Below are 13345 nucleotides of genomic sequence, written 5' to 3' on the forward strand. Positions count from 1 at the left end.
AAGTTCTAGTATCTTAATCTAATTTAATGAAGGCATTGTTGAGTCTGGTTTCATTCAAACAACTCAGCAAACACTTAGATCCACTCCTGACTGACTGAGTTGATACACTGAATCCAGAATCTCTGGTGCTGCAAACATATTGATAATTTCCATATTATATTCCATCTTCCTTGGTCTAGAACACACTCCTACACGGAAATCCTCCAGTGCCATGTACATTAGCAATATCATGCAATTATCTCCTTGTGTACACTTCTCCTTTGGTGTCAGACATCTTATTCATCTTCTTGAGGTATGCTGACATCTGACTCTGGCTGTAGATCTAGAGGTAAAGAAGCGTTGACATACCCTTGCAAGGTTAATGCTTTATTGAAGCCATTACAGGATCTTCAAGCAAGGGATGGCCAGCATCTCAGAGAGGATAGGAGGGACTGCTTTATCTGGACAAGGGGGACTCAGTGAGATTTGGGGAGTCAAGATAATCAAATTCAACTCAAACTACTAAAATGTCCCCATTCTAGTCTTAGAGTTTTTAATTAATTTCAAACTCACATATGAGTCCTAATAAGGCTATGAATTCAGTATGTATGATAATTTGGCAATCAGCAGGATCAGACATTGAGTCTGACTTGTAAATACCTTCTCCCTGCAGCTACAGAAGTTAAGAGATTTTCTTAGAGTGCTGATGCTCTTTCTCTGAGCTGTCATTTTATTGTGTAAACTCTCCAGGGCATTCAGAAGCCACTAGCATTCTCTATAGTCCTTGTAGACATAATTCCCACCAGAGTAGTTTAATTTAGCAACTGTTTGGTCTAGCAATGACTGTCTTCAATTGGCATTCTATTCCCCACTGATAATTTAAGTAACTCTTTCCTTTCCATGCTTAAGACTTATCATTCTCCACTACTGATAATGCTATCATTGACTTCAAGCAGAACTGAGTCAGCCAATCCCTTTAAGCTTTAAGACTATCTTAAAGCTACTTTGGCCTCAGATACAGTCTTTATTAAGGTTTATTTAGGAAAACAAACAAAACCCTAAAAATATTTCAAGCAGAGCAGAATTAATGTGTCAGGAATAGGTGCAAATAAAACCATTGGAAGGAATGGAAGAGCAAGAGACAGGGTAGATAGAACACCACTATCTTCAGGTCAACCACTGAAGCTCTAGTCCAGGACAGCAAGAAATTGCTACTGCCTCCTAGGTTGGAAAACCACAGGACATTTCTATTGACAGACACAGCTGCCTTGCTGTGCCAATGTAGGTGGCAACTAAGGAAGCACTTCGTGTTTGCTGCCATCCATGCATCTGTCTGCTGCTGTCAGAGAAGCAAGAAAATAGTCTCTAACTTTTATTCCATTTTCTAATTCTCATACAAGTGTATCTCATTGACAGAAGACTGGAAAACACTCAGAACCCTGAAACCAATCTGGGAATTAGAGTTCTCTGGCTTCCAGTCCCTGTGATACATAGAAAGAGAATCATCAGGAATGGGGATAAATGCACATTGCTCCCCTCTTCCCCCATGGCATCTAGCACTGAAGATAACTCTCAGCTTTTATGAAGGCTGTAATGTCAATTCCAAGTGGATGAAAAACTGTTCGGAGACATTCAGTCCAGCATTTCTAGCTCACTATTCACTACCACCCACCCCTGCCCCGCCCCACAACACAACACACATATTTTGCCTACTGTTCTTTGTTTTCCACTTTCTTGCCTCTCTGCCCAGTCTCTATGCCTGTCAGCTACAGGACCCAGAGTGTGCAGAAGATAATTGAAGGAGGAAGCTTAGAGGAGGAAGAAGACAGGTTCTATTTTTCCCTAGTCTTAGTACTGCTAGTGTTCTGATGACTTCTGTCCTTTCTTCATCATTTTAGGACAGTGGAATTTTGAAAGTTCATTCTTGATAAAAATCTCAGGAGATAGATTAGATTTACAAAATATCCAGGTGTAAATAATTTTCCAACTAAGATGACAGTGCAAAATGTATACCTTTGTATCTTTTGCATTTTTATAACACACATACACACACACACACACACACACACACACACACACACACACACATAGGGGGAGAGGAGGTGGAGGGAGACAGGGGTGTGGGGAGAGAGTTAGCTCAAGGCTAGTAATATGATAGTGCTTTGAGTGTATCATCTCTCTTTAAATCCTATCCAGCTCTGAGATGTGAAAACTGAAGCTCAGAGGTTGGGTAAGTTGGCCAGGATCCTACAACTCTGTAAGAACTCTCATCTGCCCATATTGGCTTCCATAAGATGTGACAGGGGGAAGATACTCTAAAATTAATGGAGACTAACTGTGAGTCTGGCTTCCCTGTCAGAATCTCCTTCTATCTCAGCTGAATCTGCCAGGCGGAGTTCCGTCTGATGTCTCTGACATCGGGCTCATGGAGAGCCCCAACCTCCACATCAACCGGAGACTGAGTAGGAGTGACTGAGGATGGCAGGCTCTGGGCCAGGAGCAGCAGGACTTCGCGGAGGGCCTGAGAAGAGGGTAGGGAGAGGGGGCGGGGGCGGGGTCTGCCCCGCCCCCGCCCTTCCGTCCACTCCCATTGGCCGAACGTTTGCTGGCCCTATCCCACTGCCCACCCCCAGGATGACGCTTAAAGTGCGGAGCAGGTGCCTCTTGTGGAGCAATAACTTTCCGCTGGTGTCCTGGCTCGGAGCCGCACCCATTCATTGCCCCGAACATCCATCTGTCTCTCCGTTTTCCAGCGGGAAGAGACTCCAGCCACCCTGGGGCAGCTGCCACCCAGGGGGCCGCGACCAGAAAAGGGACTGAAAGCGTGGCTGACCCTCGCGGGCCCGGGCAGGGGACGGTGACCACGGCCATGCAGACGTGCGCCAGGGCCTGGGGGCTGCGTCTGGGCTGTGGAGTCGGGGGCGGCCGCCGCTTGGCTGGAGGCGCGGGGCCTCTTTGGGCGCCGCGGGGCCGTGACAGCAGTAGCGGCAGCGGGGACAGCGGCGGGGCTGGGGCCTCGCGCCTTCTCGAGCGCCTCCTGCCCAGACACGACGACTTCGCTCGGAGGCATATCGGCCCCGGGGACAAAGACCAGAGGGAGATGCTACAGACCCTAGGGCTGGAGGTAAGGACCCCAACCCTGCCTTCCCGGGCCTCACCCCGTCCCGCCTTGGTTTCTGTCCGCGCGGCCTCCAGGCCCCCGCCAGGAGCCCTGCTTCGCTCCGCGTGGGACTCACACTGTGGTCCGGGGCCCTGGTGTGGAAGCGAGCCGACGCGCTCGGTCCGGCTGCTCCAGCCTTTCGCCTCCACCCGCCCTTCGCCCCTCAAAACCGTGTCTTTTTAAACCTAAGTCGCCCTTCTGATGAGTTCTAACTTTGCAAGAGAAGGACCTCCTGATTTATCCGATTATCTCCGGTTGCCGACCGAAATCCAACCGAGCCAAATAACTACCCCGATTCATTTTTTTTCCCCTCCAACTGATTTTTGGTTTGTTTAAAGTTTTTTTTTTTTTTAAATAATCCTAATTAGACAATTTAAATGAGGTTCCCACAAGCCTTTGTAGATGTAAAACAGAGGTGTCTCTTTTAACTCAGAAGCACTTTCCTCTGTCTTTAGTGTTCACCGGCTTGCGTTTTAATTTTAGAGCGTTGATGAACTGATCGAGAAGACCGTTCCTGCCAGTATCCGCTTGAAAAGACCCTTGAAAATGGATGACCCTGTCTGTAAGTGGCCGGGAGGTCTTTAGACCTCGCTTGCTCTGGCCTGTTTGTCTTCTGTGGTCTCTGAAAGTCCAGCTGTGGGTTAGAATTGCTCAGGACGGAGAATATATTTATTAGAATACAACAGCGGCGAGTACCGCAGTGGGCGGGAGAGAGTGTAATGTTTTGTTCCCCGAGCAGTCCGTTCTTTATCTCAGGACTCCGGAGGAGCCAGCAAACTTCCTGGGGGAAGTCAGTGCACAGACATGTGTGGAGGATCCCCAGCTTTCCAGGCACCTGTTGGGGGCCAAGGTTTTCCCATCCTTTGAATTGAGAGGTGTCATCACTTTTTTTTTGCAGATCAGGATACTCGGAAGGGAAAAAGGAATTGCCTACAGTCATGCAAATAGGGAAGTGACAAAAATGGGAGACCTAGACATTTGACCTACTTCAAGGCTCTTTATACAACAGTAGCTTCAAATTGTTCTATCTCACATCCAAATTTTATTGTTCATACCTGCTGAAAGGCAGCAGTACTTTTAAAGTCTGAATGATTTTTTTAGAGACACACAAATAAGATTCATGCTTGGTTAGGAAATCTCAGTTTACCCACTGACTCTCTGAGAATTTTATTTTATGTTTAAAATATTTTTATGTGAGTATTTTACTTCCATGGACTGAGCAAAAATCCACAAAAGCAAGTCATGGGGGATAGGCAGAGCTAAAGAGGTGGGGTTTTGTTTGTTTGTTTTGTTTTGTTTTAACAAAGAATTCTCTTGAGGCTATCTGGTTTTGAATCATAAAATGCTATCTCTCCTGGAGTTAAGTGAAAATTGGTTTATTTCAGGGTTTAGGACAGAAAAGATATGTGGAAGGCTAGCTTGATTTTGTTTTAAAGTAGGCAACCTGAAGTGTGAATCAGGTTCAGCCCCAGCTGCTGATGCTGTAACTCAAGCTGTGCTGAGGGCTGCTCCCTTTGTTGGTTTCAAATCTGAACCATTTTGCCTGATGGCTGAGTCCTTGTTCATGGAAGAAAATATGCACTTTCTGTTCATCTGAACTGATTGAGACCTGAGGATGGCTGGGAGCCTTATCTATTTCAATTTTAGGAAATCAAAATCCTGATTCATTGCACGTTTAGAGAGTAAAGAGTTTTATGTTTTTGAAACAAGCTAAGATTTTTTTGAATAAGTAAATGCCTTCCTGAGACTTTCAGAGTCAGGGAATGTCTAGGTCAGCCCTTTTATGAACTATAGAACTGATCCCTGAAAGTATAGTCTTAGCCCTTTTATGATATACTCTTAAAAAAAAAAGTGTTCTTTAAGAGTTTTAGAGTCTAGGGACCATGTCAAAGTTGTCTAGCCTATTTTAGTTCAGCTGTTTGTTTCCAGCTGGATAATTTGAACATCGGTGGATTCCATTTCTCCTCTCCTTGGAAGCAGACTCCTGATAAGTAATTTGCAATTTAAGTGTAAACTTTAAACCTTGCTGCTTCTGTGAGATTTGGAACTGGTTCCATCTGGTTAGTCTGAGGTAACTCAGAGAAAATATTGCGCAGTCAGGAGTCCCCTCTTGCCCTGATGTGGGCTGGCTCTCCAACACAGCTTGCTTCTTGGAAGGGTATGCTGTGGGTGTGATGGGAGTGGTGGGGAGGGGGAGGCGATGGGGGTCACAGAATGCATCAGTGTTTTACTCTGAGGTGTGCACATGTTATGGGTAATGAATGTTTTCCACGTGGGGAGAGCAAGTTGGTACAGGTAACCTCTAGTAGTAGCTTTTTCAATTAACAGTGGGGCAGAATTATCCAAACTTGGTTTCACGTGAATGCTGAATGCCTGTGCTCTACTGTAGTCAGAGAGGAATTCGAGACCAAATATTTGTCAGCTGAGTACAGAGAAAACTAGTAAGAGCTAGTTATATGAGTAAATCCCTCATTGCTAGATAAAAAGAAGATTGTGAGAGTGATAAGCAGCACGGAGATACTTGGGTTAGTTCTTGTGCATAGCTTAGTAATCTGAAACGTTTATGTAGTGCTTACCATGTATTAGTTTAATCCTTATTACAATCCTGTGAGATAACAATCATTATCACCTGTTTTAAAGATGAAGCAACCAAGGCATACAGAGGATAAGAAATTTGCCCAAGGTCGCAGCTGGTAAGGGGTGAAGGCAGAATTCAACCCACACAAGTCTAGCTCCTATTCATGCTCCAGCCAGCAGTCTACACTATCTTCGTTTTGTCCTCGGAGAGGAGGTAGTTGTATACAACCTTTATTGTATCCTTCTAACTCTTCTGAAGTATCCAGTTTATGGGTTTGCACCAGCCCAATCACACTGGGATCACTCTGCCATCTGCCAGCTGCTCTCGTGGAAATGCAGCAGAACATGCAGGCCTGCTGCCAGGGCAAGGGAAGGGGTGACAGAGGTGCAAGGCGAGGGCTGAGTATTTAAGGAAGGGTAATAATGCTCTGCTGGACAAGGCTGGAGGTGGCTGCTGCAGCCAGAGGGACCAGCATGTTCAGGACAGAGCGTCCTGACAGAATCAGGGAAGTACAGATGGTTTGGCTGTCATGCAGAATGCTTCCCCTACCCTCGGACACTTCAGAAAGTGCCTCGAAAGAATACTTTGATCATTAGTTAGCTTCACAGTTAGCCATACTTCAGAGAAACAAGCAAAGATTCTCAGTTGAAAACCCTGCCAGATTCATCCTGTTCAAGTGAATCCCCATGACTTACACAAAGAAGACTAGAAGGATATGTCAGTGGGAACATTCATTTCTCGGGATGGTGCCATTATGAATGGTTTTAAATTTCTTTTTACTACTTTGCTTTTTCTAGAATTTTCTTTTTTACAATAACTATGTATTTATTTTGTAATTAATACAAAATTTAGATACTTTATTCATGAACCATGCCAATCACTTTCAGCTATGATATTCCTCTCTGTAGTATTTTCAGTGATGTCATCTCAAGCTAACCGCACTGAACTAGTCCATAACTTCACAGAAGCTGCAGGGTTTAAAGTTTACACAGAATTACACATTGCTTATTGTGAGCATACTTAGGAAGAGCAAGGAGACACTAAACCTGTTAATGTTCAAAGTTATTCAACCATAATTGAGTGGCTGAGCTGTCAGAATGAGACTTCTGATGGACTTGTGAGAACTTAATGTTCAAAACTCTGTCATTTAGAGTGATTTTAATAAATGGTTATTGGAGGGAGGTGAGCAGAGGGAGGAAGTGTTGTGTAACGCAGCTGCAAGTGGTGACTGTCACCCAAGTGGTGTTGGACACTCTCCTGAACTGACCCCAAGGACACCTAACAGGGCAGCTGTTCCCTCAGCTATAGATATCAATTGTCTTTCAGCTGGATAATTAAAGCCTTTTGTCAGGTGCAGCTTGTAAACTCTTCAGTCTGTGACAAAGCTCTCCTTTGGCCACTCCTAGCTCCTTCAGTTCCTAGCTTATATGAATTATTATTTCATCTTTAACTAGGATAGACAATTCCAATGGATTTTTATTATACAACTGTGGAAATAAAGACCAACCAAAAGAGAAAAGCAAAGGCTAGTTTATTCCAAACTTGCTATAGGAATCAGCCTTTTGTTATACAGAGAAGTGGGAAGGCCTTATAGTAGAATAAAGGAAAGGCTTCAGGTGTACCCTGTTGACCTGGGCATGTGTAAGGGGCGGGGGCGACTAGAAGCATGACTTTCTATATGATTGGTTAGGGGTGCAGATTTGTCTGACTGGTCCTAAATTGGAGGCAGGGACCAAGGTTAGGGAAGCTGTCAGTTAATCAACCAAGTCTTGGCCATTTTGGGCCAACTGTTACAGAAGTTGTTGTTTGTTTTCCTTCATTGTCACTGGAGATAGGAAAAGATGGCTTTCTGCAAGTCAAATTTGTAACAGGTTGGCTCCTGAAGTAGTTTATTGTAGATAAAGGGGGTTGGTTTCCTGAGCAGGTTGCTGCAGGTTGGGCTGAAAGTTCTATGATTATATATGGCCTGGCTATTGTCTGTTTGTGTATTTAGACTCCCACAACAGAATCTGTCCTGTCCTGGTATTTTTGTCATTAATTCTTGTTAGGCAGACCCCTGCTGATCTGACAGATACCTTGGAGAGTCAACTTATTGCCTAAATTGTTTAATGTTTATGGCCATATACTATGGGCAAGGCACTAAGAGAGGATAAATGTATGAATAATCACTATTCCAAGTAATCACATAGTCCAAGTAATAAACATAATCACAAGTCCAAGATATTATAAATATGCTGAGTAAAATGCTGTACAGAATGATGTAAAATTGAATAGAAAAACAAGGATTTCTGAAAGCAGTGTAAAAAATGGAAATACATCATGTCCTGTTAGAAAAAAAGACAGTATCTTTACATTGATTGTTTTTTTAGTGTGAAACTGTTATTATAAGAAGGGAAAAACTTAAAAAGGCAGTACCTTAATAGAGAAAAAGAAAGTGGCAAAATGCAATGTGCATACTCACAGAATTATTTGAGTATTGCTGTAGTCTCATTCTCGATGGACTCTTAATAGAATAATTATGCTGTCAGTTATTTGGGGATTCTGGAGTGTTTTCCAACAACACCAAGCAATTTTTCAATTCTCAGGGAATACCAACTGGGTGTCCTACAATTTAACTCACTTCTGACACTGTCTATGTAGAGATAGCATCAGATCTTACGATTAAGTCCCCCAAGACACCACCTTTTCACTTGCCAAGCACAAGTCTGGGTTGTCACCTGTGCTTTTGGCCAACAAGCTATAAACTGGACCCTGTCTTCGATTCAATTAATTTGCTACAGCAGCTCACAGAACACAGAGAAACATTTCCTTACATTTACCAGTTTATTTTAAAGGCTATTATAAGAGATACAGGTGAACACCCAGATGAAGAGGTACATCAGGCAGAATCCAGATAAGTGCCACACACAGGAGCTTCTGTCCCCATGGAACTGGGGTGGACCGCTTCCCCAGTACAGGGCTGTATTAGCCATCCCAGAAGCTCATCAAATCTGTTGTTTTTGTAGAGCTTAATCTGCAGCCCCCTCCCCCCTTTCCTCTTCCCCGAGGTCAGTGGGTGGGCCTGGAAGTTCCCAGAATCTCTTGGTCTTTTTGCTGAACAGCCCCATTCTGAGGCTGTTTAGGGGCCCACCCTAATCACTTCATTAGCAGATACTCAGGTGGGCTCAAAAGGTCTTGTTATGAATAACAAGGACACTCCTATCACTCAGGAATTGCCAAAGACCAGAGATGCTGCTTAAGGGGATATTTCAGATAAATATGTGGTGGTATATCCTGATAGGAGTGGAGAGGTGAAAATATTTATTTTAATTTTAAAAGAGATGAATCCTAAAATAAATTATCAGTTTTTTTCCCCTTTAAAATTAGAACACCAAACAAGAAATCTCAGTCTTTGTAAAGTATCATTTTTAAATTTTAAAATGTTATGGCCTGTAAACCTAAATAAGGAGATAAACTGAAGCAAGCTCAAATTACCAGATATTTGTGTTTATTCTAGAGCAGCAGAGGAAATGCAGTTCAGGAGACCCATGCTGTAGCAAGCTGCAGGCAAGTCAGTTGAGGGTTTGGGGCAGGCTGTGCGTGTGGGCTGGGAGTGCAAAGAGGGCAACATTCAGCCAGAGCTCAAGCAGTAAGTTCATTGGCTTGAGGATGGGGAGAGTGTCTTGGCAGATACTCTTTGGTCCAGAATTGTCTCTGTATTCTGTAAAATCAGGTATTTACAAGAAATCAGCCTCTCAGTTCTTAAGTTCCACTCTTCTGAGGGACCATGTATGAGAACCTTCATTTCATATTTCTGGGTTCCATTTTAGGTTGAAATCCTTTCACAACAGTTAAGATTTTTTGACATACAAAGGATACAGACATGCTGAGATACAGTGATAAAGGTCAAATAGGTCATGTGATTGAGGCAAAGAACTTAAAATGTAAAACAACTTTTTCCTCTTCATCTTGTTAAAGGATCTTGGAATTCATCGAGCATCATCAAAGATTTTATATCACCAAAATTACTTCTTTAACAACATTTTTTTAATGGCCCTTTTTTGGAAAAGTTACTGTATATGTAATCTCTTGCTTTATAAGATATTACTACAAAACTCTGGCTTAAAACAACAATGGACATTTATTATCCTGACAGTTTCTGTGCGTCGGGAATCCAGGAGCTACTAAGCTGGGTGGTTCTGGCTTAGAGTCTCTCATGAGGTTGTGGTCACACATGGACAGATGCTCAGCCAGGAATGGAAGGGCTGCTTTCAGGGCAGCTCACTCATGTTGTTGGCAAGTTGGTGCTGGCTGTTTGTGGGAGACCCTAGTGCTTCCTTATATGGGTCTATCTACAGATTGTTTGAGTGTCCTCACAACATGGCAACTGGATTCCTGCAGATTCAGTGATTCAAAAGAGAAGGAAAGCCAGGCAGAAACTATCCTTTTTATGACCTAGTCTTGAAAGTCCTATCGCATCACTTATATCATATTCTGTCCGTAAGACTGAGCCCAAATTCAAGTAAATTGGGAATTAGTTTCCACCTTTTGAAGGAAGGAGTGTAAACAAAATTGTAGATATAATTTTTAAAAAATAGATGTTCTTTTTTCTAGAGCAATTTTAGGTTGACAGCAAAGTTGAGCAGAAAGTACAGAATTCCCATATACTCCTTACTCACATATGCCTAGCCTCCCATATTATCAACATCCCCAGTGCTGGTATGAGAGGTACATTTGTTATAACTGATAAACCTACCTTGACAAATCATTATCACCCAGAGTCCATAGTTTACATTAGGGTTCACTCTTGGTGGTGTACATTCTGGGTTTGGACAAATGTATAATGACATGTGTCTACCATTATAGTAGCATACAGGGTATTTTCACGGCCCTAAAAATCTTCTGAAGACATATTTTTAAAACTACCACATTCATCTAAATTGGCATGTACTTAACTAGCATAAATTATAATGAATTTTGCCTAACTTTTAAAAATATTCAGTGCTATCAAAATGAAATCAATTATACTGTATTGTAAATATGATATTACTCTTGAAGACTATTAAGGTACACAGTGCCACTTGCCCATACACTAAATACCCTGGCCTACTCATCTTTGTCACAATTGGGTTATAAGCTAATATCACCAAATCTATTCTACAGCCTCCTCCATCTGCTTTCATTCCTCAATTAACCTATAGAAGATAAGATATGGCCTTAGGCACTGAAGGTGCAAAAGTCAGGAGGTAAAGGATGATAAAGATAGGGTGATCCCTGACTGTAGGTTACAACTAATAGGGAGATAGATACTGAATAGCTCTTTGAGTCTGCAAATAGGATGAATGCTTTGGCTGAGGTCGTGGCCTGAGCAGAGGCATAGAAGTGTGGACATGCATAGTTTTTTGAGGATGGTGACTAGACCATATGTATAGAATATTGGGCTGCAGAGAGGCATGGAAAGCAAGGTATGAAGCACTCAAAGCCATGATGAAGAATTTGTTTTCCTCTACATAATGGGAAGACATGAACAGTTATTATAGGGGGCGAGTGACATATTCAATTTGTGTTTTGCATGGTGCCTCTGAGATAGAGGCAAGGAGACCAGATGAGAGTTTGTTGGAGAGTTGAGAGGTGAGATGTTAAATGTGCATTAGTTCAGGTCTACCAGGAAGCAGTCACCAGGGTGATATTTGATATGCTTATTGGGGGTGGCAGCAGGAGAAGGCAGGGAAGCCTTTAGGCTGTGATGCAGGTCTGGTGGAGGGGGAGAGAGAAGGAGACTTGGGTAGGAAGAATCATAGATTGCAGCACAGATCTAAAAAAGTTTTGGTGAGGCTGAGCAGAGCCCTTGAGTCAAAATCACCTGTGGGAGGAGTCCCACATCTTGCCAGAATGGGTCTGCTGGGCTTAGTAATTAGCTGAGAACAGCCTATGGAAAGTATAGTTTTGATACAAATACGGTGCTTGATCCAGAGGGGCAGCAGGTAGGACTGTCAGTCAGTTTCTAGGCTGAGTGAATTGGAGTGATGATGATGTTATTAAAAGAGAAAATAGGGAGAAGTAGGTCCTGGAGGAAGACCAACCAGATCATGAGTCTTGTTTGAGCAGAATTGCATTTGAGGTGCTCATGGAACATGCATTTGAAAAAGCTGAAGCAATAGTTGGAAATATGAAGCCAGAGCTCAAGAGAGAGATTAGAGATGGAGTTGCAGATTTAGTGAGTCTTCTGAATGAGTTAATGAGAATGAGTGAGATTTCCTAGGGATGGAGTATTGGGAAGAAGGTGGAAGCCGGAATATTGGGAAATAGAGCATGGAAAAGAGGGGAGTCAGAGCAGCCTGAGATGAAGTAATCCAAGGGCCAGAGGATAAATTTTAAGTCAGGGGGAAGGACCCCAGTGTCATATTTTGACCTTTCTTATCTCTTAAGAGAGGAGAAAATCCACATGATGACATAAGGACTTCTGAAATGGGAGGAGTTGAGGCGTTGCCTGTCTTATGATCTGAGTGGGAGACAGAAAGGGTGAAAATGAGCATTAGGAGAAGCAGGAAAGTTCCAGAAAGGCTATTGTGGTCATCTGGGTAGTGAGGAACCTAGGTCAACCTGCGAGGAAGACCTGCTGAGGTTTAATGACTTGAATTTATAAGGTCTGCTAGGATCCCCTCTCGCCAGCATCATTTAGTGATCTGGGAGCAGGAACAGAGAAGTGTGGTGCCTGAGTTTAGCTGAGGTGGAGGATTGGCAAAGTCCAGTGGCCAAGGACTTCAAGGTCTGTACAGGCCGGCTGGGGCGGGAGAAGAGTGAGGCAGTCCCAGCCGTCCACATTGGGATGGAAGCCCAGTGACCATGTCGTGGGACTGGGAGTGGGGGCCTGATCTGCTAACCTCTGAGTCAACTCAGGAGCTCTGAAGGGGTGCTAGACAACAAGGTTGTGAGCTGCTTGCAGGCCAGTGAGTGTTCTGACTTCTATTCCTTATGTCCTCTTTGCTCCCCACCAAATGGCACTGTGCCTTACTTTTACAAGTCTCCATTTTATGATGTGTGAATAACTTAGATCTCATTTTGACTGCTCAGGTTTATTTTACTTGGTAAACCAAAAGTATTTTAATAAAAATGCAAACTTGGAATTTTAGTAAGGATTCTCAATGTCTATCACCAATGTACTAACTGACTAAATAATAAGGAAACAAAATTTTGGAACATATGAAATTATCATAGGCACTATATCACAGAACTTCTTTAATAGCTGCAAGTTCCCTTTGTGAATGTTTCTCTGGAACTCATGCTTTTAGGGATGTGGAAACAGTTTGTGTATTGATTTGTCATTGTGGATTCTGTGATGGGTGAATTGTGAATATTGATCTAGCTGTATGTGGGAGTTTAGGTGAACTTTCATTGCAATACCTCAATTCGTCTATATTTTCTGAGCACCTACTATGTGCCTAGCAACTGCTATGCTCCTGTCCATGAAGAGATTATAATTTAGTTGGTGAAGTTATGTGATGGACTACAAATTTCTCCATATGCCTATATTCCTTTGATCTATAAAAATGATCTCTTTCCTACAAGCATGTTAAATTGTTTGAGTTGGACTCTTACTAGTACATACTCATCCTTTCTGGTTCTTGCTCTGCTGGCCAAAACAATAT

The 13345-nt window shown here is 42.9% G+C and overlaps 1 protein-coding gene across 1 annotated transcript in view; it reads left to right on the forward strand.

Annotated features, from left to right (window-relative positions):
- Nucleotides 1-13345, forward strand: part of GLDC (glycine decarboxylase) — a 150091-nt gene that overhangs the window by 74015 nt on the left and 62731 nt on the right. The window contains exons 3-5 of the mRNA XM_032477700.1: nucleotides 2339-2511; nucleotides 2613-3103; nucleotides 3623-3701. Coding sequence (XP_032333591.1) covers nucleotides 2849-3103; nucleotides 3623-3701 — 334 coding nt within the window. The 5' untranslated portion in view covers nucleotides 2339-2511; nucleotides 2613-2848. The remainder of the gene's footprint in view (nucleotides 1-2338; nucleotides 2512-2612; nucleotides 3104-3622; nucleotides 3702-13345) is intronic.

Source organism: Camelus ferus, chromosome 4, assembly GCF_009834535.1.
Source record: "Camelus ferus isolate YT-003-E chromosome 4, BCGSAC_Cfer_1.0, whole genome shotgun sequence".
NCBI classification, from domain to species: Eukaryota; Metazoa; Chordata; class Mammalia; order Artiodactyla; family Camelidae; genus Camelus; species Camelus ferus.